At 37.9% G+C, this 27,393-nt stretch overlaps 2 protein-coding genes across 2 annotated transcripts in view; both read right to left on the reverse strand.

Annotated features, from left to right (window-relative positions):
- Window positions 1-2,140: 2,140 nt before the first annotated feature.
- Window positions 2,141-17,551, reverse strand: LOC139716176 (sodium-dependent lysophosphatidylcholine symporter 1-like). Its single transcript, XM_071627737.1, has 14 exons — window positions 17,516-17,551; window positions 15,140-15,310; window positions 13,898-14,019; window positions 13,352-13,481; window positions 12,868-12,946; window positions 11,008-11,153; window positions 8,692-8,782; window positions 7,544-7,662; window positions 6,938-7,018; window positions 5,573-5,656; window positions 4,807-4,922; window positions 3,677-3,814; window positions 2,861-3,037; window positions 2,141-2,240 (listed from the first exon to the last, which is right to left on the reverse strand). Exons 1-14 carry the CDS (start codon window positions 17,549-17,551, stop codon window positions 2,141-2,143), a joined length of 1,590 nt encoding a protein of 529 aa, XP_071483838.1.
- A 7,753-nt stretch (window positions 17,552-25,304) lies between these two features.
- LOC139716178 (uncharacterized) overlaps window positions 25,305-27,393 on the reverse strand; it is a 33,236-nt gene continuing 31,147 nt past the window's right edge. The window contains exon 2 of the mRNA XM_071627738.1: window positions 25,305-26,950. Coding sequence (XP_071483839.1) covers window positions 25,305-26,950 — 1,646 coding nt within the window. The remainder of the gene's footprint in view (window positions 26,951-27,393) is intronic.

Consider the following 27,393-nt stretch of genomic DNA (forward strand, 5'->3'; position numbering starts at 1 on the left):
AATCAAAGACGATGAATAATTTGATAGACTGTCTCTCTCCCTCGTTAGGAAGATTTTTTTTTTAATTCTGAATCCGCCCAGGATGTTCATTTTTAATGAAGTAATATAGTATGTACTATATTATAGGTCACGTAGGTTGTGATTTATAAGCTTTATGTTAGTAAGCCTAAAGCAAAGGAGCAATAAATGTTAAATAATCAAAGCATTTGTGTGGGGGCAGTTGACAGATAAATTAGAATTTGGTCGCTAAAAATGCCCGGTGATTACTACTAACAAGATATCATTTGTGTCTGGAAATGTACTCAAATATGCTGTACGGCATTAGTATGTATTGATATGGCAGGGACAGGCATAACAGTCCCAACTTCAATGTGTGGCAGAGGTCTTGAATTGCCGTGGGCCAAAGAGCAGTAAAGCTGAATATAAGACTGTATCAGTCTTTAAACTGTATCACGAGTTTAACATGATATACATGACAATTGGGAATATTTTTAGTGAGGGTATTACTCTGTAAAACCGTTTTCGTCTTTTCAGAAGTCTGTTTATTAAGTTGATATCATTTCTGATTGGAACAATACGCAGAAACATATCTATCAAAGAAGCTCACAATATTCAATGCACAATAGTACCAAGTATGACACAACCAATGATAACAGGTAATGATAGTCCTTACTTATTTTACCATGTGATTTTGCTGTTATTTTACTGTCTTAAAATACTGCTGTTCGAGTCATGCAATCTCAAGCGATTAACGTACAACGTCCGTGGAAAAAGAAAGTTTTTATTATAAGCCTATTTAAGGTGATATTTTACTTTTTGTACGATATAACTGTAGTAGAATACACGATGTTATAAACAAGACGCAACAATAAATTTTCTTATAGGACGCGAGTTGGAAAAGTACTGAATTTAGAATTCTCTTACACTCTTGCATCTTTCACATGAGGCAGTGACAATTGGTCACAACATTGCGCAATTACACAAGTACAACTCAGGTAAAGTGGTGATATCACCCCCTCCCCCCCCCCCCCCCCCCCCATTCTCGACAAATACAACATGTAACAATAATGCAACAAAAACTGAGTATCTGAATATAAGAACGACCCAAGTCCATGGAAGACCATTTCGAGTAAACTTTAAAAAAAACTCCATATCTTTTTTTTATTCGTCCAATAATATTCTATTTAACTGTGATGGGAAGGCAACATTGTATATACAAATTAGAGCAGATATTATTATGACAATTAACATTTACATTAATTGTGGAGAGGCCATTTTGTGTGATGGACTTGGGTCGTTCTTTGAATCATATACATGATATTCTGCTATAGAGATGAGAGAAGGACAAGAGAGTATGCTATAATATGAATGTAAGAATGACGCAAGTCCTTCATTCTTACATTCATATAAGATTTAACTCATTCATTTCAGGCACTTCCGGGGGTAATTAGGATTTATCATTTATACACAAGATGAGTCCATGCATAAGCTACAATTTCCCATGTCAAACTGAATTTGGCCAAAAATTGGACTTGGGTCGTTCTTATATTCAGGTCTTCCTTTGTATAACAATGAAAGCATGTTTAGTTCCTAACCGATAAAATAGCTATAGACATCATGCAGTATCGATTTTTGTGAGAATACACGAATCAATCTTTGTGTCACAGTATCCCGTTCTTCTTCGTTGTTATTTCCGAGCCATCTTTTCATAATTATGTTTAAATTTCAGCGAGCGTTCGTTAATATGTCCTGGCGCGTAATCATGATAAAAATCGTGGAAACATGGTATTGATACAAATTTGGCAGTAACAGGGGCTATAACGCGTCCTTTCTCAAGTTCGTTTAACTGGCCAATACATGTAAACTTGACAAGAAGGTTTGTAAAGTCATGGTTAATGCACTAATTTCGGCAAAGGTCTTAACTCTGTATCTAAACACGTCCGAAATGAGGATGCGTTTTAATGGTGCCCACGGGCGTGTAGATACAGAGTACGCTGAATTAGTCAAACAATCCGAGGTTCTGCAACACAAACCCCAGTCTATCCCAGTTACATTCCCTCGTTATGGTTATGAATGTTCCCAGTAGGTGGCGAAAGCGACTTCGGCGTGTAGAGCACTCCTTCCTGGCCTCAGATAAGCTTTACATCACCGTCGTTGAGGGCGTGCGGTATGATCTTGTTCTCGACCTTTGCTCCTTTGATTTCAAGACGGTTGTGCGTCTGCGAACATCCTTATCATTCCTGTTAAAACAACAACAACAAGAAGGATCTATATTCGTGGCATAAGTACATGCTTGCGTCGTTTAAAGTCCACTACACCTTTGGGTCATGAAGAAGATAAGTTTTGATACTAATGAGGAGTAATAACTTGACTTTTTCCAAGGTCATTCGCTGTGTTGCCAATGCAGTTGCGGCAAGTATTACAACTGAATGGGGAAAATCCTTTTGATTTTGTTGTTAGTGGAATTGAACGAATAAGGGAATATTTTGAGCTTTGGTAATTGATCTTTAAAGCGATGGTCAAACGGTATAAAAACTGCAAAAAAAAAGACATTGAAACAAAGAAATAATATGAAAATTATGTTGTCGTACTCACTACAAAGATAGTCTAGGAAGTATTGCATTTCATAATTATCTCAACACTTATTCTTCACTTAATCATCCTAAGTGTACAGTGTAAGAACAAAGGTGCACATTCTGAGTTTCTACGCATTTCATAGTTTTTGATATAGCTCCATCTCGACACATAAAACCATCGCCATTGTGAGATTCAAAACCATGCAGTCACGACGATTAATATAATTATAACAGCGTTAAACGGCTCTTAATTATTACACAGCCAGCAAATTATTTGTGCTTACCGCCAAATTTCGAGAATGGTTTTGTTTCTTTTCCTGATCTCCTCTGTGATTGGATAAAAGAAGACGAAGACCAGACCAATCAGACTGATCCCCAGTGGAACGGCAGAGACGAGGAGGCGAAGCGTGAAAGTGACGCTGCTTGGCTGCTCACAGGCCGCTGCCACGTACCCAGCAGCGCTGTAGAAGTAAGAAGGTCGAGTAGGATTAGCACCAATTTCACCATGAATACACCCTTGGAGTTAAAAGGGAATGTTGTGTCTTGTTTCATCGGTATTGCAACTACGTTGAGAGTTGTATAAACTCAGCAGGTACAATTTCTTAATCATTCATTTTCAAACATATTTGTAATTTATTCTAAGTTCGCTTTTGCTTTCTCGGTACAGAACTCATTTAATAAGTGTTTCGCCCTTCTTGTCATGGAGTTTGTAAGTTGATTGATGTCTAAACTCTTAAAGAGGCAAAAACAAAACAAAGATATGGAATGAAATACAATGTAATGAATACATACAGATATTGAAAGATATAGAGGCAGACTTTTAACAAACTGATGGAAAGATAGGTAGAGAGAGATAGATCGATAGATAGATAGATAGATAGATCGATAGAAGGATGGATGGATAGATAGATAGATAGATAGATGTAGATAGATAAATGGATAGGTAGATAGACAGATTGATTGATTGATAAGTAGGTACAGAGAGAGATACGTAAGGAATGGGGAGGAAGAGTCCTTAACCCCAGTCCAGAACCCAAGAAACGTAGTGTAATGCAGCAGTCAACACTCAAACGACGTGTTCAAAAGGAGGACGTTCTTACCCAAGTGCAAGGTTTGATATTGCTAGGGCGAACCCAGTCCCAAATTTCATGAACATGACGAAAAATGCGTAGAACACCGCCTCGTACGTGTTGTCTGTCTTCAATAAGAAATCGTCAATCACGTCTGGCACCATTGACCTTGGGGGGGGGGGGGGAGAAACGAGCAAAATGAAATAAAAACAAAACATTCTGAACGATGACATAGTGACCCATTAATGTGTTCAGTCTGCCCGCCAGTTTGATTGAAAACGATGAACTCCGCTGGCAGGCTAGTTTGCACAGGACAAACTCCAAAGTACGTGAGCGTATTGGTTCTACAAACATGAAGATAATATTTATGTGAAAACTGAATGACATCCGATTATGTTACAGGTATTGGGTAGTCTGTATTTCATGATTAGCTGGTTGCTACAATCATCTACAGAGATTACCATGCATTAAAAATCGTGGACATTCCCCGACCACTTTCTGTAAAAATAAATCGTTATCTTTCATTGGATCCAGTACTAGCATGCACTTCTGTACAAATCTAATGATATGCATCATTACTTTCATTCATTCATTCATTTCATTTATTTCATTTCCAACAACATTTTCATACACAAAATAACACAACATCAATGCAATGTAGTAACAAAGAAAAATACGTGAAGTTGACAATACTACGCATCACAAAAGCAAAGTAAACAATGAAAATTGAATTGAAACTAAAGTTGCAGGAAATGGAGGAGACATGCTAAAAAGCTAAGCTTGTATTTTGCAGTCTCCTCGTGGACAAAAAGACTAAATAACATCAAAAAGCTTTGATGTTATTTTCATTATTTCATTATTTTCATTATTTCATTATTTTCATTACTTTGTGTTGTGTCACGTGAATCATAGGTGTAAGAAAACATAAGTAGCCGTAGTAGTAGTAGCAGTAGCAGTATTAGCAGTAATCTAGTAGCAGTAGAAGTAGCAGTATAATAGCAGTAGTAGTTGTAGTAGTAGTGTATACTAGTAGTGTGATGCAGCAATATCAGTAGTAGCACAAATGTAGTTAATAATATTGAAGAACATGGCGACAAAAAATTGTGAATAAAAGGAAATAAGACGAAGAATAAATTCTTACAGCACATTCTGTTACTCACCATGGAAGGAGCATTATGACAGCTAACATATTTCCGGCCAAAATACATGTTAGGTAGAGCACCCAATCATAACCCTCGGGTAAAACGCCATGTACTATAAACAAGGGCACAAATAGCTGAAAAGAGATGGGAAATATGAAATTAAATTTTCTTCATGTCAACTAAGAGCATATCATGTGGCACTGCAATAACTACTCTGAGAGAGCTGCTGCAATGCTGAAATGTTTGTTTGTTTGATTGGTTGTTTTTGTTTTTTTCGTACACCAAGAAATAGGTAAAATGCAAACCTTCTCAGCCTTCTTAGAGGTTTCTTAATTTAATGACATTCTCCGAATCAGATTCACTATTACTTAACTTGTCTTAAAATTTACAAAATTATATAACTGTTCATATTTTTTACTGCATTGTTGTATCATTAGTATGTTTATCAAATATTGAAATCATATATGTTGGAAATGAAATAAAATGAAAGGAAACGATGTTATAGTTCCTGATGGTATTTGTGTCAAACTTTACAAGAAATTTGTTTTGGCTACAACTTGTCTAGTCAGTAACAAGACGCTTGCGGATGTAAGTAACTTTAGATGGCTGTAATTTTTTTCTTTTTCTGATTTTCTATATATCTTTCTTCCTCTCTCGCTATATACATATATCTTTCCCTATTTCTTTTTCTCACTCACTCTTACTATATATACCTACATGTTTATAGTTTTCTGTTCACATTTCATAACATTCCCGAATATTTCCAATAATTCCTGTCACTTACAAAACCTCCAATGAGAAATGCCGGCTTCTTTCCAAATCGCAGCATTATCTGATTCCAAATTGGTATAAGTAGCACTCCAAAAACCTGGAGTGGGAAACAAACAAAATAAACAAATAAACAAACAAAAACAAATAATGAATATAAAAAAACAATAAGTTTGGGCAAGAAGTAGATTAACATCTTGTTGGGGACGTCATTCCGAAATTCATGATTCCACCTCTCCATATTTACCATGAGCATATCATCTGATTTACACTGCATGATCATTACGTAATGGACTAATAAATTTACAATTATGGATGGTTATTAATTATAAATAATCAATTATTGGTACGTTGAAGTGATCAAGATGGTCTGGGGTAGTTATCACTACACCCCATTTGAAAAGATTTTTCAAGACGCAGTTGGAAATTAACGACATATAGAAAGAAGAGTAAGACAGACAAGAGAAAGACAAAATAAAGAAAAAAAAGAAAGATGGAACAGGAATGTACGCAAATGTAAGAATTAATGAGTATACATTCATACAAATTTGCAGAGAGTAAACATATAAATTCTCTAATTTGTGGAGAAGGTTTACTCCAAGACAATTACTGCTACCCACGCAGTAATAGGCAGTGGATCATCAGATTCCCAACAGATTGAAGAACAATACAAAATTGTCTTGTCTTTCGTTATTCTTCATGAACTTTAACGTCTTATTGACGAATGGCACGGCTATGTGCACACGGCGCACTTTAGGTTTTAACGAATATAGATTACACAGCTTCTATCTTCTGATAACTTTATTGTATTTAGTCTGATTGTTTCTCATGGCTAGAGTGAATTAAGTTATGGTAATTGATTTATGTCATGATTTAGATATCGTACGTCATTTCATCATGAGAATCTAGAATGTAGACTCTTGTGGACCTTTATGAAAACCAGCTTTTGCTGATCACGGTGTTCCATCCTATGTAGTGGCAATGAATTCAATTCAATTCAATGTACGAAACAATCTAAAAGCCCAAAACCCTGTTTTAAAAGTACAATAACATTACAATGTGACCACTATCTATTATGCCTTTGCGTCTAAAAAAAAAAAAATGTTGATTCCAGTTTCCTTGTTGTTGTTGTTGTTGTTGTTGTTGTTGTTGTTGTCACTAAAACGATTATTATGCCATGGCAAAAGAAATTGTGAACATGGTCGATGGTGAAAAATGATGACGATGGCAGAAACTGTTTGTAAAGGGTCTTGGAATTATAATTGTTACATTTATAGGTCTAGAATTGTATACGTTCCAGATTCCTTTTCAACCCCACCAAGAAAATCCATTTATATCGTCTTCTTACATCGCCAGGTTAGAGAACTATCCCAAGACTCACCATAATAAGAAGGATGAACGTCTGGTAGTCGTCAATGTGCATGACGTATTTGTAGAAGAGCGCGAAACTTCCTTGAGCTGTCTGTAGGAAGAAAGGAGTTCGAGAGCCTCTAGAATAAATGAATTGTGCCGCTGTCATGATATAATATATGTCGTTTTATTCTAATCGTGATATACTTTCGATTTAAGGAAGAAAAATGTTTGTCTGTTGGTATAAAGTCAAAGAAGACAAACAAAAGCAACTTCTAGCTGTCTAGACGCACCAGCCATCCATATTGTCCCCTACCCGCCCCTCCATATACATTTCGAAATGTTCGAGATCATTTTTTACTGCTTTATGCAGAATAAACACTTCTTCTCCAGTGTAATTCTAACTTCGGTGGAGGAAGACGAACATGACAATAGAATTCCTAGTTTTTCTTAACTTGCAGAATGACTTCCCATGCTTGCATATTTGTTGTTGTTGCTGTATTATGTTGTTGTTATTGCTGTTTGACCATACCTTTGTTTCACTTCGTCTTCTGTATTCACCATTCATGACACAATCATGATTATCATCGACTCTGGGACAAATGTCATACTACTGTTGAATATTCATATTACTTACCATTCCGGCGAGCATGAGAAAGACGAATGCTAACATCAGCATGACGTAGGGTTTAAAGGTCAAGACTTTCCTCACGCCGGCGCCAAAATCCATCTCGTCTGCACGATCCTTTTTCTTTACTGTTGAAGGCAGAAAACAATCTTTGTTGTCTATCGATCATGGTATATTCTTTTACATAGTTTTTAGGTTTCCAGCTCATATCACTTTGCTTGGATAAAATCTGAGTGAATCTCAATTAAATCAAATAATCTCTCGTTATTTTCCTTGTTGGAGTGTCAAGATGAATCCGTTTGGCAGAAAACATACAAAAAAGTACAAGAACTTTCTGCTTCCATCACTTACTTAATTCTTTTGTTTGTCTTAACTTTACTTCTTCAAGGAATTTTAAGTAGTTTTATTTATTCCCTATATAATATTTGAAGTATACCCATGAAATGTGAAGCCAGCATCCTGTATTTGGCAGATTTTTAACAAGTCACCTTCAACCAGTGACGTTCCAGCGAAATATATGATACAAAATGTGGATATACAAACACATACATAAATATGACAGAGAATCATACATCGACATGTCTTCTCCACCACATACTCAAATACGCCTCCACTCTTAAGTAACATTTTCTTATTTTACTCCTCTTAATTTCGACTAAGAGGTTTGAGCTTATACATTTTTAAAGATATGATAATATAAGCATGGGCCTATATTTCCTTCTCTTCCTTTTTTTTATTCAAATGTAACCTGGACAAGTGCTCATGATGACTACCCCTTCATTGATTTACTCCCTTTTACACACCAACACTTCCAGCTCGATAATGTTCCCAAGACCAATCACTGTTTTTTTTTCTTGTTACATTTTGATTTGTATTCCACTTGGTATTACCCTTTCAGAAAAAACGAAGAAAGCAAAGTCAAAACCCAAATGGGATTCAATTTAAAACTTGGTCAATGGCCCCTAATTCGGTGACAATGAAACCCGTTTTGTAAAAGAGACGACAGGTTACTTTAATTGATACATTATTATCAACAACAAAAAAGTACTGAACACGAAAGTACGGTGGATTTTGAACAAGCGTATCATATGGATAGTTGAGAATTCTGTATGTGGATTGAGTTAGTACCTGCAAATGTTGTTATCATCAGAACTTACTCTTCTTTTCCTTGGTGCCAAAGAGTGCACTGGAGGCGCTGAGGAGGATGATGACGCTGATGGTAAGTGCCCCAACGCTGTATCCCAGTTTCTGAAAAAAAAATAACACACATAGATGGTCATAGAGATGGACTGGTCAGTATGAACGAATAACGTGCGATATATATCAATAAAGGCGGATGGAAAATTGGAGGAAAAGGACGATCCATGATATAATCATTATGCGCATATCCTACTGGAAAGAATACAGTGTATCGACAGTGTTTTCACAGTGTGTTCATAGAGTCGACTATGTGAAAACGCTCGAATTTAACAGTCTGTGTGAAGATGATTTCACACTGTGGTGCGGTTTTCACAGAGTGTTCACGTAGTTTGTTTCACACTGTGAAATCTCATCACACTGTTAAATTCGAGCGTTTTCACAGTGTGACACAATGTGAAAACGCTCGAATTTAACAGTGTGAAGAGATTTCAAACTGTGGTTCTCACACTGTGGGACACTGAGTTCGTTCCAGCAGGGTACGTATTGTATACCTCAATAACTAGATATAGACACATTGATAGATGTATACATAACACGTATTACACATAACTCAGCACATTCTCTGTTTGTTTGTTTGAATTAAAAGAATCGCACAGTAGTATAGTACATAACTGTGTATGATGTTCGTCACGTCGATTTGTTTTGTTTTGTTTTCAGTTTACCTTTGGATTTATAATTATGTTTTGCTTTGTTTTTATTTCTAATGTTTTATATTAGACTGAGAGCACGCATTGCCACTCTGACCTTCGAGAAATGAGGACTCGGTGGGGTGTTAATATGTCCAAGCACTTTCAAAATGACACCCCACAGTGAGTGTCGGTGACGCATAATTGACCATACAGACGAGAAAATTAGTTGTCAAAGAATCATACACATAGAAATATAACGCACGAACACAACACACACACACACACAAGTGTGTGTGTGTATATATATATATATATATATATATATAGAGAGAGAGAGAGAGAGAGAGAGATGAGAAGAAAAAGGACGGGGGCAAAGACAGCGAAGTAGACTAAACAAGAGGCCCTGAATTCCAGACTCATAAGATATAAGCGTAACAATAAAAGAACACTCGATTGTGGTCATTACGCCACTTTAGCAGATGTCTAGGGCCATTTGATGTCTTGATAATTCCCCACGAATGGTGTCAAGTATCCGATCAAAGCGCCCTTGTAACGATTGTGTGCATAGCTGAAGCGTAGGATAGTTACCATTATGGTTGCCATCGTTTAATGGGATAACGTCTTAAAACTGGTGATGGTATGCTATATTCAACTGTTGATAGGCAGTCTGGCTTGCGTCATTCGAGCCCATAATGATAACGGTGAAAATATTTGTATGATAATCATATTCCTTGGCTACAGGTACAACACGAAAGCAGGTAGCAGCGGATTTACGAATCTCCACAGTGTTTTGAGTTTCTCATTGAGTTTCGGACGTAATTTTGTTTTTATGTAAATGGGTGTCATCAACCTAAAACTGTTTGACCACAATATCATCCTTAAATATAGCGCCACCACTAGATCTGTCTATTTCCTATCATCATAATGCTGATCATTATTTTATGTATATTCATGAAGACTAGATCAGCAATATAGCATTTTAATGCGTAGACTTTGATTATACGTAAATTGTTCTAAACAAAATTATGCTTAGGTTGCAGATAAAAACATTGCATGAACTGTAATACGTATTACTGTGTCCAGTGGTGTCTGTTTGTTTATCTGTTCACTTATCTATATGTCTTTCCCCAATATCACTTTAAAGTCAATATTTAAAGTGTACATTAATATTTTGGGTTATTCCATGAAATTTTATGTATAGTTTATCACACTTCATGATACTTTTATCACCTATTTTCTACAAAATGATTGAATAATGATTGCGTACTATATATACTATTTTGTATTTTGTTATAATAACAATAATAATAATAATAATAATAACAATAATGATAATAATAATAATAATAATAATAATAATAATAATAATAATAAGGTCTTATTCATCCAGGGGAGCCTCTTCAGCGTTGCCACTGCTCTACCAGAGGGCCCTGCCATTATTATTACCCTAGCGTTGCCAGGTACCCATTTATACACCTGGGTCGAGAGGAACATGGTGGGTAAAATCAGCTTGTCCAAGGACGTAAGCGCTGAGCGGGACTCGAACTCGGGTCCTCCGATCGGGAGTCGGGAGTCTTATCCACATGCCACAGCGCCCCCCTGTTACGGTTTTTGTTTTTTTAGAGAGAGTAAGATTGACCCTACCTCACGCTCCAAGTAGTCGGGGTCGGAGGTGGCGTTCAAAGAGCCGTTCTCGCAGTTTGGCCCGTCGTATCCCCGTGTGAATCCGGCCACCGACTGCCCCATCACCAAGTTTCCTATCACGTTTGCCATTACCTCACACGTCATTCCTGTAAAGATACAGTTGACAGAGAGACTTACTCATGAGTCAAACAGAGGCACTCGCGGAGAGTGCAATGATATTGAAGAAGACCATACAGTCACTAATGGCATAGAACATTAAAGATAAAACCCGCGATCCGTCGATTTATCAGGATCGCCATTAAAAAAAAAAAAAAAAAAAAAAAAAAAAAATCACTAATGGCCCGTACCTTTTACAACAACGCACCTGCCTTGAAAGATTTTTTTTTTCAGAATATGTTTAGAATTTTCACATAACATCGCTAATAATAGCCAGGTAAACAAGCAACCATCGGCAAAAACGAGTAAGCTCCTTAGTGGATTTTATTTTTTTTTTTTTAAAGTGCCGTGCTCCCAATTACTTATACCTTACAGTTATTAGTTTAAAGGGGATGGCTAGTAACCGATCAGTGGGAATGCTGAGGGATGATTGTTCCACTCCTTGTTGGATTTATTTAAGAGTACATTATATATCTACTGTTGTGTGAAAATTATTTGCTTCAGAACGGTCTCATATTCAAGTAATGTGAAGATTAATGCCCCGTCACTGACCAGGCACGCTAACCTGGAAACATTAAACTGCACATTACTTGAATATGAGACCATTCTGAAGCAAATTATTTTCACACAACAACAGATATATAATGTACTCTTAAATGAGTCCCACAAGGATTGGAACAATCAACCTCCAGCACTCCCATTGATTCCCACTGATCAGTTACTAGCCATCCCCTTTAATTGTATAGAGTAGGGGTAAATTACCCATTCCAACCGTACGTCGTAAATTGAAAGCAACCATAATTTAGAAATATATCGCCTAAGAAATCTCAACTGAAGCATATTGGGATATTGGGTGCTGTTCTTTATTCCGAAGGTTCGCTATTCCGAAGGTTCGTTATTCCGAAGGGTCGTTAATCCGAAACAAATAAATTCCCTATACCTAGACGTTCGTTAATCCGAAAATGAAAAAGGGTTCTTTAATCAGAACATCTGTGGCGTTATTCCGAAGGTTCGTTATTCCGGAGATTCGTTAATCCGAAAATGAAATTCGGAAAAACGAACCTTCGGAATAACGAATTTTCGGATTAAAGAGCCTTCGGAATAACGAACCTTCGGAATAACGAGCTGTAACCAGCATATTGCCCTGAAATACACAATGCGCATGCTAAGAAATAAGTGAAGCAATAGTGATTGTGCTCGTCCCCTGAAGTCCGAGGACGCCATAAAGAATTTCATTGTGTAATAAACGTGTTTATTCTTGAAACAAAAAAGAATATTCCAACATCCACAAACTTACTTATTGCATCAACGTTCATTGTAATTGGAAACTTCAATTAACATGATTACAATATTGAATCAAAAGAAAACTGAATAACTGGACCATACGAAGGTGACATACATAGTTTGAACAATTTCCTTTTCTCAGTGTTACCTTCTTTCCTGATCAGCAAAATGCAATATCTTACCTTATTTTCTGTTACAAAATAAAGTGAAACATATGTTTTTTGTTGAAAAATGAAATAAACTTTGAACTTTGAACTTTGAAATATCAATTTCAACCATACCCTGCTCTTAAGCTTAGTTCTCATGTCCTAGACTGACTAGATTGACTAAAATAACATTTTGGTAAAAGACGCCTTCTGTCCAATCACTGATTAAAAAGACAAAACAAGAACACTGGCCATGGAAGAGGTGTACACTCACTGAAAAATGTGGCGGAATCTCGCTCTAACTGGTCTTCACTTAAGTACATCGTTAGCGTTGTGTACGGCATGTGGTAAAACTGGATGAGGAAGAAATATTAAATAAAAGAAGTTAGAGGGATGGGAGAGGGGGGAGGATAAACGAAAGAGAGTGGGAGAGAAGAGGGTAAAAGTTTTATATTCATTAAAAAAATAGTATTTTCACGTTAAATCGAATTGCATGAGATTACAATGGCAAAAAAAACGTATTTCCAATACCAATCTCACAACATCCACACAATACAGTAAACTGTTCTATGATGGCGTGACAACAAGAATTTGAAAAAAGAAATAAAAAAGCAAATTTTAAAATAAACTGATTTCAGGAGTCAAACCAAAGAAAAGTGATCACAATTATTTTCTACATACCATAAGAAGTAAATAATGTTTATGGATTATTCAAAACCAGGTGAGGTAGGGAAAATAAATGAATTATTTTCTGTTACCGATAACGCCGTTTGGAAGGCACAGTAAAACAGTAGATACCAGGCCAAGAGGTAGCCATTTTCGGTGAAGTCAGGAACGTACCACAGGAAGAAATACGTCACAGACGCAAAAAGGGAGCCGAATACCATCCTGTATGAATTACAGAGGAAAGACATTGTTATCTCTTTATTTTTGTAGGTTTTTGTGAACAACGGCTCTTTACGAACGAACAGAATAAGTAAGCATAAATGATTTTTAGTCATGTGTATTGGAAGAACTATTTTTACTCATAACATGCATGAACATAGTGAGGACAATTGCTATATCTCATCGGTATATGTATTACTTTATATATCAAATATATAAGATATTAGTATCTACAAATCACTTTGTAAAAATAAAAAAAGAATACTACAATCATATCAGAGGACACAGCCCCTTGCCATATTAAACTATGTGCATTATGTTATACATGTAGGAGAGACTTTGTCTCCTGCCAAACGTTGCCCGGTGAACTTCACCTCAGATCAACCATTGACTTAAAGTAAAAGCCATCAGTTTGTTACCATGGTTTCAGCTTGCCGAACCGGGTGTCCGACTTCATGACGACATAACCTACGAACGGGTCGGTGATGGCGTCCCATATTCTGCCGGCAAAAATGACGGCACTTGCGGACGCAGGAGTTATCTGCAAAAAAAAATAATATAGTCATAGGTGCATACTTATCAAACGACGACCTTCGCAGGTTTTAAACAAACAGGAAATGCCGACTCGCGAAGCGTTAAGGTCAAGACGAGATGACTCTACAGGAACCGAAGCAGTTCAAATTTTTGCAAATAGAATCGAAAGCATCATTACATTTTATTTTTGCAGAATGACTGAGCAATAATCAATATTTACTAGAAGAAGGGAATAGGCCAATGCTGACAACAAGGCAAATGTCATCATACGCGTCATCTCGTTACGCAGACTTATCAGTGGATGTGAACATAAACGTGGAAGAGCAGAAATATGTATAGAAAAGGTGACATGGATGTCTAAGTTTGTGACAAACTGATAACTTTTACCCATTCCGTGTGTTTTAAAATTGCAATGTAATGAGATGTCATGCTATTCATTATGATCAAAAGTTCCATAGGGTAGATGGCAAGGTACAACTAAAATGAGACACGGTGTTGATAGTTGCCTTGCGGTACATTTATCATGAATTTTTCACAAATACAAAGTTAAAAACTCTTTCAAGAAGCTGAAATAGAATAGGATGAAGTTGCATTTCGTTGCAGATTTGCTCCAATATGAAAGATAGAATAAGACAGAAGAATTGAGGAAACACAGATTACTTATTCTGTTTTGTAGTTGATTTTCTCCCGTTTAATATTCAATTTAAACTGACATATTATTCCGTTCTTTGTATTAGTAGCGTCATAATATTTATATGTCGTCCAGAAATCAGATAGTAGGAAATTTGTGTCAACATGGAAATAAAATTGCAGCAAACATATCTCTAAATATACCTCTAATACCGAAAGATTATGTTAAAAACAAATGTTGAGCGCCACAATATGTGTTCGTAGATTTTTTTTCTTTTCCTGAACACCTGATTTTCACATCAGTTTTAACGAATCAATCATTGAATTTTATTTTTTTTTATTTTGCTTCCTAATATTACTCTCTTACATCCAACACAAACAAACAGACACACACACACACACACACACACACACACACACACACACACACACACATTACAAACAAGTGGTGCACAGAGACAGACAAACAGCAATCTGTTGGTGTGTTGTTTTTCTACCTGCGCGGTGTCCAGAAGAAAGACGGAGATGTAGAAACCGACCACCGTGTTGGTCAACTGGTAAGGCATGCTCCCCAGGCCGTAGCAGACCTTGTGCCGTAGGATCAGTCGGTTGCTGCTCTCTTTACCCCTCGGTTTCTGGGGGAAGTCGTCGACGGTGAGGGGCAACGCCTCAAAGTGGGGGAAAAATACATACCAATAATATATTGATGTGATGATGATCTCCGTCAGATACTACAGCAAGAAACAATAGCTCAACCGCAGCGGCGATGACAACAAGTACAAAGTAGTTGGGCAGTTGCTTAACAGGAGGCAGCTTGTAAAGGGAGTAGCAATTAATGGGAGTAAGAGATAGGGGGAGGGTAGACAGGGGGAAACGAAGAGGTTTCACATTTGGTCCAACATTATTACGTTGATGATGTCTATGTGTATTTATGTTATAGTCCTAGTTACCACTAATGTACTACAACCTGTACTATGCGAATGCACTGCACTACCTAACTAAAGGTGGTGGTAACCATGGGGATAAGAGTATTGACAAAATAAAGCTAGTTGTCCCATCATCTTTTTAGACGAGACCAATAGTGCAAAGTTGTTTTCAAGATTTTCAAAATGATAAAGACCCTCTTGATATTAAATGTACATTATCATCATAATCTGTATAGGCCCTATATCACGGCAAATTTGTTATTGAATCAATATAAAAATATGCAATGAACAATCAACCACATGTTCTTCGTAAAATTGCTATGTACATTTCGACATGAGATGAGGAATAATAATTGCAAACATTATAACCGCCATGCAGGGTATCGAATCCGAGACAATCAAGTATCTATTTGATTGAAGGGAAGTTTTTGTTTTTTACATGAACTTATGCAAACAGAGATTATGCACAAATGCACATGTATAATTATGTCCACTTTTATACATATAAATGTGTACTTCAGGAATGTTCAGGAATCAGTTTATTGTTCAATATCTTTGAACAAGCCTTGTAGTAACATCATTGTTCCGAAGCCTCATCATAGGCATTTGAAAACATATTATGAATTGTCAAGAATTCCAATATGTTACGAAAATAGAAATCACACATTCTCATTTGTACAGTGCCTGTGAACTGAAATATTCTAATATCACAAGGGAAGGGATGGCAAAATAAAGTTAGGTTTTAACCTTTGTACTCAGATCGTGATTATCATAACTTATCTCTGTTGCCGTATTTACTTCTTTTTCTTTTTGCACTAGTGTTTAACCTCTGCGGAGATTACACAAAGATAGTGATCAATTATATAAAAAATGTATGCTATATTTTTATTCTAAATGTTTGATATTGTATAGTTACTGTGTAGTTGGCTTTTGATGTATTGCTATGTATTGGTCAATTTATGCTCTGAGTAGTATACATTTCAGGGCATTAAAGAAAAGTACAAATCAATAATGTGACATCTAAGACTTGTTTATATGAAAAATATGATATGCCTATATTGCCCTAATCCCTTCTGAGGATCTTATCTTTATCGCGTTTTTGTTTGTCTCGCGAGCAAAGTTTACAGTTTTGATAACGGAATCTGTTTTTAGAAAATTAGTTGACTAAATTAGTTCTGCATATTTGATTGAAAAAAGGCAATATAGTGCATTCTTGACGAGAAGGAAACACTCGTATACGTACCACTTATGATTACTTATGATTATGTAAAAAGATTTGCTGGGAGGAAACTAGAGTGACTAAAGTTACACTTGAAAACATTGTTTTTGTCAATATAATTTTGTTGAATACAGAATCATTGGAATCTGAAAACAGACGCAAGTTTTAAAAAAAATCAAAATTACATATACTTGAACATAATCATCATATAAATATTATACTAATCAATACTGTTTAGATGGTTAGATGAATGTTAATATCTCAATCCTACAGCTGCAGGTATGTTGCATGGCTTCGAAGAAATGCTAACAAAGTGTGGACGAAAGTTTTTGGCAATGTGCATATCACCTTGTGTAAGAAGTTGTAGACTTATACTATGCAACTAGCAAAACAAAAGGGGAAAAAAGAAAGAAATGAATGCTGAAAGTGAAGAACCGGACATAGATAAATTACACTATTAAGAGCTCTATAAAGTAGGATTGATCCGAAAACTGGTCTAGTGTCATTTATAAACATTATTGATAACACCTCACTCGCTACATAACAAGGAATATTCTTGAAGTTATGATAGAATATTTCATAATATATTTTACCTATTCTATGTTTTCTGGCAGGTTTCATCTCAATTATCTCAAACTAAGAAAAATTGAGTAAACATATTTTGAACCTTAGAGCTCAACAAATTTACTCAAGAAATGTCATTGGTCGATAATGTACCATTCACTTACCTCATCGTCCGTTTCCGCCAATTTCCACAGAGTCATGTCTCATGAGAGAGGGAGATAAGAAGAGGGAGAAGGGGAGACAGGCAAGCAAAAAGACGTATCGACAGACGACGGACCGAGAGCTGGACCAGGTACAGCGTATAGTCCTCACCAAATGGATTTCCAAAACGAAGCCAAACAGCTGCCATTCATTTTTAGCTGCCCCTTTCTTCCAGTTTGTGAGGGCAGACAATGAGAAGAGATAATGTGACCACGAGATTTATGAGTGGCGGCTTTGATATTCAGTCAACAATATCCCAAATTACCTTTTCTAATTAAATTGGACTTTGAGCGGTACAGCGGCAACTTGAAGTAATCGTGAACTTCAACCGACTCGGTCGATTTTGCCGCATCGCGAATATCCAAGGTAGTTGATCGCCCCCTTGTGACAGAAGACAGTCAGTGATAGTGCAGCGCCAGACTGTGACGATCTGCATGGTTTAGATTCAGAAATGTGAGTTTTGATTGATAAATCTTGCTTAATCTTCCAGTGGATTTACAATAAGGAATGAAACAAACTTTATTTGTCTAGTATATAAGATGGAGAAATTCATCAAGGAATTTAAGTAAACTTCATGTAGGAGTCTTTTAAAAATATCACAGCATTGATTTGACAGAATATCATTATGCTATTTTTTAAATCGAATCATTATCGGTCTTGTCTCTTGGTTTTTTGTTAACTCACCTGAGCCGAAGGCTCAAGTGAGCTATTGCTTTGGCTCAGGTGAGCTATTGCGATCGCTCTTCGTCCGGCGTCCGTCGTCCGTCGTCCGTCGTGCGTCGTGCGTCGTGCGTCGTGCGTAAACTTTTTACATTTTCATCTTCTTCTTGAGAACCCCATTTTTCACCAAACTTGGCAGGTAGCATCCTTAGGGAAATAGGATCTCAATTTGTTCAAATAAGCACAGTGCCCCACCTGGGAATCTAAAAAAAAAAAAAAATCCTTATCTAGAACCAGAAGTGATAGAGCTAAGTTAATACTATGAGTTGGTACATTGATGACTGTAGTTTCAAGTTTGTTCATGGCGGAATCAGGGGTGCCCCCTCCCCTTGGGACCCAGGGGAAGGGGGTGGGGAGGGGTCATAATGAGGCCCAAATTGTTCATTATTTTTTATCTTTTTCTTGAAAAATGCCGCAATGAATTTTCACCTAACTTGGCAGGTGTCATCCCTAGGGGGATAGAATCTTATTCCCGTCATATGGGCACCATGCTTCACCTGGCGGCCACAGGGGCCCTGATTGGTACCTAAATTGTAAATGTCCATCTTTTTCTTAAAAAGCCCTGATGAATTTTCATTAAACTTGGCAGGTAGCATCCCCAGGGGGGTAGAATCTCAATTCCATCAAATGGGCACCATGCCCCACCTGCCCCTCCCCCCCCCCCCCCTAGTAAGGAATCTTTAAAGATTTTCACTAGAACCTGAAGTCATTGAGCTAAGTTAATACAATGAGTCAGTATAGTGATGACTGCTGTTTCAAGTTTGTTCATGGCAGAATCAGGGGTGCCCCCCCCCCCTTGGGACCCAAGGGAGTGGGGTGGAATGGATCCAAATGGAAATGTAAATTGTACATGTTCATACTCGTTGAAAATCCCTTGATGAATATTCACCAAACTTGACTGGTAGCATGCGTTCAACAGGGCACCATGCTCCCTTTTGTGGACCCGAGGGGCCAAATCCCCCCCCCCACCCAACACTAAGGAATATTTACAACTCTTCTCTAGAACCAGACATGATAAAGCAAAGTTACTTTGAGTTTGTACATTGATGACTGTAGTTCCAAGTTTGTTCATTGCAGTGCCCCCCCCCCCACAACTCGGGGGGGGGGAGTCCAAACGCACCTCCGAAATTAAGGAATATTCAATGATATTGTTCTCTAGAATCAAAAGTGATAGGGCTTTTGGTTTTCAAAACTGCATAGTCCAACATTCTATAAAGTACAGTGTACCTTGCAGGTACCCAGTGTGATGGAATATGCAAATGAACACCATGCCCCCAGTTCTCAAAGCTACTCCACCACAAGTTTCCATTGTTCTCAGGCAAGTGTCTGCCAGAATGCATGGAAGGTGAACTTGCGATACTCAGGTGAGCGCCAAACCCCGGGTCTCTTGTTTAACGCATGACGCTAATACAGAGAGGCTGGGTCGAGATTAAGGCTTACGTGTGTGTATGTTGCGTGTGTGTCTGTGTCTTTCTTTTGGGATGCATTTTCTTTGGAACTTCACACTAACCGCGTTCTTAGGCAAGGACAACATTAAATTTTCTTGGACACGATTCGGAGTCTTCATTCCATCACAACTGTGAAAATCATGGTTAACTGTGAAAGTCAATAGTTATGTTGGTGCTCAGTCACAATGTTTTGAACCTCTCGTCCTTTCTTTCCTCTCTCCCTCTCCTTTATCTCATTCTTTCTTTCTTTCTTTCTTTCTTTCTTTCTTTCTTTCTTCCTTCCTCGTTTCTTTCCTTCGTTCTTTCTTCATTTGTATTCCTGTCACATGCGCAGTGAATGCCACATTCAAGTAAGGCGCACTCGTGACCCCAGGTGTGATGTGTTTCGAAATCTCGCTCACAGTAGGCGTTCGATCGATCGATGACGATCACAGGATCTCATTATTGCCAAACTATCCCGAGCGGGCCTTGATTAATGCTACGCTGGACGAGTGTTGGATTGCGATGTGCCGCTAGGCATGCAGCATCATTCTTTCAAACTCTTTCCCTCCATCGATCGTATAGTAGTGATAGCTGCATGGATTGGATTCCAGAGGACTACTTAAGATAATAAAGCTCCGAGGGCGTCATGTAATCCACTGAGCGAATCCTGTGAAACTCTTTTAAACAGTATGAGGTCAAAGGTCATGCCGCTTCAGGGTCATGGAGCCACGTGTATCTGCATCGATTTTGTTTTTTCTCGTCTTTCATGTTGATATTACTTCTTAGGCACGATGGCCGTTTATTAATGAGTTGTCATAACCGGAATTGGGGGAATGAAAAGAGCTATTCTTTGGGAAACCTCTGAAAGTCGAAATCAAATTTACGCTGATTCATTGAAATAGTGTATAGGAGATTTTTTTTTTTTTTTAATATACAGCTTATTCCTTATCATAATGACATAAAATGATACAAGATACATGAGTTATTTTCGTGCATGAATTTGTCATGTGATTTTTAGGTATATATGTGTATATATAATGATAATGTGATACATTATAATGTATAATTGAAGCATATTGATATTATATATTTGATAGGTCTGTGTGTGCGCGTGATTTTTAGGTATATGAGATATATATATATATATATATATATATATATATATATATATATATATATATATAAATGTGATACATTATAATGTACAATTGAAGCATATAGTAATGTACATAATATATATAATTATATATATATATGTATATATATATGTATATATATATATATATATATATATATACAGTATATATATATATAGGTCTGTGCGTGCGCGCGCGCGTGTGTGTGTGTGTGTATGGGTGGGTCGCCTGTAATATAAGAAGACTAAAAATGTCAGTGTCAATATGTCATTTACAGAACGTCGTATTTGACATAGAGCTGTATAGGGACATTATCACTATGTGTTATGCGCTATATGCGCTATATAAGCACTGTCAATTATTATTATTATTATTATTATTATTATTTTTGTTATGATGTCAAGAGACAAACCTGACGATGTTCATCACCAAAACCGAGTAATCCCATCACGCCCACTCCTTCCTCCACTTGACTCCTTGCCTTTTTCTTGTCCTCTTTCTCTCTTTCTCTCTCTCTCGCTCTCTGACGCACACACACACACACACACACACACACACACACACACATACACACACACACACATACACACACACACACACTTTCCCCCTCCCAAACACTGTTTTCTTCAAATTTCTCTATGATTCTGTGATTTCTTTTTCAAACTTCATACTACAGAGCATAAATTGAAGTCACTGGCTAGCTTACTGTCTCCAAGAACAAGCTACAGTACCGAACATTGCGCACAAAAGTTTGATGTTCAAAAGTATTCCACCACCACAAAAAGGTCAATATATAAGCAAGAAGGAAAAGGGTATTTTTGTTGGCTTGTGTACCTTGAAGTTTTATTTACACGTCATCATACATCATCGGCTTAATCATGCTGTGCACTAAAATGTGACGTAAGAAATGAATACAATTTCCAATATCAAATACATACAGAAATAAATATCTACTCTCCATTACACTATGTACACGATTCTATTTACACCGATGCTGTCAAAAGCTTTTAAACTTAAGCTGCGATCATTTTATGTTACAAGAGAGCTTAAAATGCTTGATTTGATAACGCCCTCATTGTCGCTTCTACCTACAGTTGAGACGGTAGAGATAGGGGCTAAATAATGCACTTTGTAAAATTGCCAATCCCATCAAATGTAACCCATTTTTTCTACGATTCTTCTAAAGAGAAACGACATTACAATGATATTGTAATGAAATATGATGAAAAAATTATGCTCACATCTTCTTGATGTGAACGTTGGGTTTTGTTTTTTTAGTTGTCTGAAGGGTCATGTTACAACCTTATTGTAAATAAATCCACACGTGTATTTCAACATTGATTCATTTGTATTATACTCTATGTATGCGTGTGTATGTACTATATAATTATGTACGTGGGAGCGATGTGTATTAATCGTCTTTTCGAATGAAGATGAAAAGGATGAGTGCACTTGCTCATATTGTACAAAAGGTATTAATATAATAATAGCTTGAAACACTGACTTTTGGCATGCTGGTTCCAACTTGAAAATCAGGCTGTTACGTTGGATATGAGCTCATTTTGAAGTTTTTTTTTTTTTACTTGATATAATGTAATTCGATTAATTTGATTTTGCATGTGTACATAAACAAATATCAAAACGTGAACAACACCATCAACCTGATGATGTGCAATGAGAAGCACTCTGTGCCACTTCATTGAACGACACCATTCTAACACAGAGTACGTGGTGTTTATCATATTTACAGTGAGTGCGGAAACGAAAGTTACACAAAATCAATGTTGTCACCTGTTGCAATACAAAAGCGGTTTTTCTCATTGAACAGTCGAAACAAAGCAGTCAGCCACGCATTCTGCATACCTCAAATTCTATTCATTCTTTGTTTGTTTTGTAGGCAGGTGAAGACCTTAAAGCATTCTAATACATGTTTTTATAAAACTGAAACCACACATGGGTTCAAACGTGTTTGTGTATGTGTCTGAATACAACAGCCTTTCACCAATTTGTCTTTCATGTTTGCTTAGTCTGCTCTGTGATTTCTTTTCTTGAGAAGTTCCTTTGTGTGTGTTTGTAGCTCTGATTTTCACGCACTTCGAAATTTTGAGAGATAAGATATTATAAAAGGCGGTTTTTTCTCTAATTTCGAGTCGTTCATGACTACAACAATAACACCGAAATCTTTTTTATGAATGCAGTGCACGAATAGACTTCAATCTATTTATATCTGTTTATTTATTTCTATTAAGGCAGCATCTTTCTCTACAGATGTGTGTACCGACAAGTTAATGAGCACATTTGATTTTGCGTAAGTCCTCAGTTGTGCAAAATAGCGAGAATTGGAAGGAGATACTAAAAATGGTTTGGGAAACGGCTTCTTATTTGGCTTTGGAGAAAATACCTTAACACTTTGTCTTTAAGGGTTAATTCCCATTTACGACATATTGTAACCAACTATGTGTACATACATACTTATATAACTGTGTGATAACTAACACAGGCATTGTTAATCTGCGGAATCTATTTTAGTATGATTAGATCTTTGACATCCTAGTTTATTTATTTCTATTAAGGCAGCATCTTTCTCTACAGATGTGTGTACCGACAAGTTAATGAGCACATTTGATTTTGCGTAAGTCCTCAGTTGTGCAAAATAGCGAGAATTGGAAGGAGATACTAAAAATGGTTTGGGAAACGGCTTCTTATTTGGCTTTGGAGAAAATACCTTAACACTTTGTCTTTAAGGGTTAATTCCCATTTACGACATATTGTAACCAACTATGTGTACATACATACTTATATAACTGTGTGATAACTAACACAGGCATTGTTAATCTGCGGAATCTATTTTAGTATGATTAGATCTTTGACATCCTAGTTTAATTAGGAACACTTCTCTGTGATATTCTAATGTAGGCTGGTAGGGTAACTCCTTTCTGAAAAGAAACAAGATTTTAACCACCATAACGACTCGGTACATATTTAAAGTAATACCATTATACGTGAGGACTTACAATATTCTGGTCAGTTTTCCTCTGTTTGCGTTTGTTACGTACTCAAAAAGCTGCATCACTTCGGTGATTCCTCCCGTTTATCCCCAAGTTGAATTATCCTTCGGGTTTATGCCAGGTTAAAGACAGTGTGGGCGCGTGTGTCACGCACAAACACACTGCTATAGCTTCTGACCATCCAGGCATTGAGAATTTAGGGTTTCTGGGACAAACACTGAACTAGGGCTTTCTATAGCTCAGTGGGCAGAGCACCGGGCTAGCAATCCGGAGGTCTCAGGTTCGAATCCCGATAGCGTCCCATTTTCTTTGCTCATTTTTCCACTAATAATCTATGCAATGAAAGTATAACAACAATTCCACCCCATCCCCACAACGTGGCGGTTGCTGACAAAATAGCTGCTACCCTAATGGCGGCAGCAAGGAAGCAAAATGTAAGTAAGTAGATAGAACAAATAAATAGACGAATAAAGCGAAAAAAATACAAACTTCATTGAAATGTTTGCATTACTCTACGGACTGTTATCTTTTATTTTTTATTATTTTTATTTTTTTGCCTCGGCCTAGGTATTTCACGCATGCCACGCGGACTTTAACTACCGTTGGGAAAGGCATTGAAATGAAATTTAGAGGGAAATAAATCGGAACTACGGCAATTAAAGGGGTTCTGAAAGCAAGAATGGGCAACTAATAAAACCACGCGACATGGGTACGGTAGAAATTACCGTCTTGTCTTTCAGACTTTAGAAAGCCATGGTCTTTGGATGATTCATCACTATAGTAGCTCTTAATAGCCTTTTTTATCTCGCGATATCATGTGGTTAAAGATTTTCTGCAAAAGGCATATCCATTAAGGTTTCAACGTTGAGGCCAACGGCATAAAGAAAAAAAAAACTGCATAGGCTCACGTCTATGGAAGTCTCAGGTCAACCTGCTGCGCTTTCTCATCTACAACTGCGAAACGAATCATCTGACTTTTCAACAACAATAACAAAAATGTTTGACAGCTGGGATAAACTTGAAGCTTCTTCAATGTTAGTGTATGTCACTCATTGGCACATGCTCTTCAAGAACGTTCCAAAAAAAAAAATCTAGCTACTTCTACATGCGTCAATTTCTATTTGAAGACCTTATTGATGCTACGTAAATACCGTGTAATAATTTCCAACTCCAACCCATAGATTATAATGCACATAAAAGCCTTCAAGCTGTCTCTCGAATGTAAAGTACTTTATCTGGACAAGAAAGGCGATTGGCCTTTTGAACGTTCGTCGATTACAAAGAGTCATTACAAAAAAAAAACAAACAAACAAACAAACAAATCAGTCCTTTCCTCAACTGGTAGGAAACTACCCGTACAAAAAACTAGAGTTTTTTTTTCCAGTCCTCATTTTCGTAAGTCATTGACGAGTAAGTAAACACAGTTCCTCTCCGAATCAGTCAACGAAAATGAAACGCTCATGAAGAAACGTACACGACTTCCGTTTGAGCGTATGACGTCATGCTATGAAGTCGCTGAAGACCGGGCTTGGAGGAGGAGCTCATTCGGTGACTGTGGCCTCTCGGCTTTAGGGTCTGCTTGAATTTGGCGCGGAAATTGTCGGAGAAGAACGCGTACAGGAAAGGGTTGAGGGCGCTGTTTACAAAGTACAGTGCATGCGAAAATGGCAGAAAGAATATGCCACCGTGGCTAGTTAAGATTTCATCGAACCCGAAGGAGTGCAAGACGACTTGAAGCTGTGCAGGAAAAAGGCAGAGAGCAAAAGAGGCCACGATAAAGACGAGGAGACGGATGACCTTCTTTCGTGCGGCCATCACATTGTCACGTCCTTTTCCTCTAGCTCGCCCACTCGTGATTTCGTCATTGCCACGCTTGCTGGAGCCTCCTTTCACGACAGATGCACTTGATTGGTTACGAGACAGCTTGTGGTCCCGTTGCTTACTCTCCTTAGGGCTTGACGAGGAAACAACAGCAACGGCTTTTGTGTCAACCTTTGGCCCGTTTGCGTTGTTGTTGCCTTCGTTCATTAGAGGCAACTTCACATCAGGGTCAGGGTTCACGGGTGGGTCTTCTTCCGACGTGGGCTCATGCACAAAGAATGGTCCAATCTTTTGGTTCTTAGGCGGCTCGCTCTCTTTCGTTACTTCCTCCAATTTTGACTTGACCACGCCATCCTTGGTTTTGCCAACGTTGTTCATTTCTAAGATCACTGTCCCCTCTCTCTCATTGTCCGGACGGTAGATATTGGCGGAGGTGTGGTTTGTGTTGGCAGTCGACGTTGAATTCGTCTTCGCACGAGAGAACCTCCCCGTGATGCGGCTGGTGAATCGAGATCCTGTTCCGCGCTGGAAGCCACCGCCGTCACCGCTGGTAAAGACGCGCTTACCGGTGCTCGTCGTCCACAGTTTCCGCGAGATGATCCCGTACAGAACCGACATGATCAGGAGAGGAAGCGCGTAAAAGAACACGAAGAACGTGAGACCATGGATTCGACCTGTACGCAGCGTCAGGTCGGGATCAGTCATACAGTACACCATTCCCCCATAGGGAGTGGCCTTGTAGAACAGCAGCAACGGGATGTTGACCACTGCGCTGAGGAGCCAGACAAGCATGACGGTGACTGTCAGGCGTCTGGTGGTGAGGACGCGTCGCGTCTCCAGCGGGTGCAGGATGGCGATGTACCGCTCGACCGAGATCACAGTCAGTAGGAGTATCGACGCCGTCGTGGCTGCGCTTAATATGTATTTGTGGAGTCTGCACATAGCGTCCCCAAGCGGCCAGTTTTCCAGCACGTACCACAGGAGTTGGGGGATAACGCAGAAAACGGCCACGAGGAGGTCGGCCAGGGCGAGATTGGCCAGGAAAAAATTCGTCACCGTGTGCATGCTCTTGTTTCGGGCGATCACGTAGACGACGAGGATGTTGCCGAAGAAGCTTAGAGCGAAGATGACGCTGTAAATAGTGATGAGGATCTCTCTAAGAGGAGAGACTTGGTAAGGATCCTCGTGGAAAGTGCCATTGAAGGACGCAGAGTCAGGGTAGAAGTTTTCACTGTTCAGGCTGCTATTTTCCATTTTGACCCACTGTGGATTGACGACCAAATCTGGGTGAATGTAAGAAGAGAAAACATGAATTTGGTAATATTGAATTTGGTATATATTTCTGTCCGTTGGAAATGAAAGATAATGAAATGAAATAGTTGCAATAGCTTTGCTTTCGTTTCCTGTAAGGTCTGCCTTCCAGACTCAACGATCAGCTCTACGCAGATGATGGAACAGACAAAATGAAACACTGAAGACAAACGAACCATCGTTTTGCAAACTGAACCTGATTATCAAGAAATCAAGAATAGAATTAAAAAGAAAGCAGTGAAGTTGTATAGGCAATGATAGCAGCCTCATATATTTTCTCGTAGTATTCATTGTTCGTGCTCGCTCCTCCCCCCTCCCCTTCTCTCTCTCTCTCTCTCCCTCTCTCTTCTTGTATATTCTAAATGAGATAGGTCGAAATGCCAGAAGTCAATGACTTTGAGAATAATCCGTTCTC

The sequence above is a fragment of the Diadema antillarum genome, unplaced genomic scaffold (genome assembly GCF_040938485.1).
Source record: "Diadema antillarum isolate AM-2024a unplaced genomic scaffold, OU_Dant_1.0 scf00000062, whole genome shotgun sequence".
NCBI lineage: Eukaryota > Metazoa > Echinodermata > Echinoidea > Diadematoida > Diadematidae > Diadema > Diadema antillarum.

Coding starts and splice junctions, on each gene's coding strand:
- LOC139716176 (XM_071627737.1), bottom strand. CDS start 17,551: ATGACTCTGTGGAAATTGGCGGAAACGGACGATGAG. Junction 8,783..11,007: donor CCGACTACTTGGAGCGTGAG/GTAGGGTCAATC, acceptor TTTTTTTTTCAG/AAACTGGGATACAGCGTTGG. Junction 7,019..7,543: donor TTCTCATGCTCGCCGGAATG/GTAAGTAATATG, acceptor TTCTTCCTACAG/ACAGCTCAAGGAAGTTTCGC.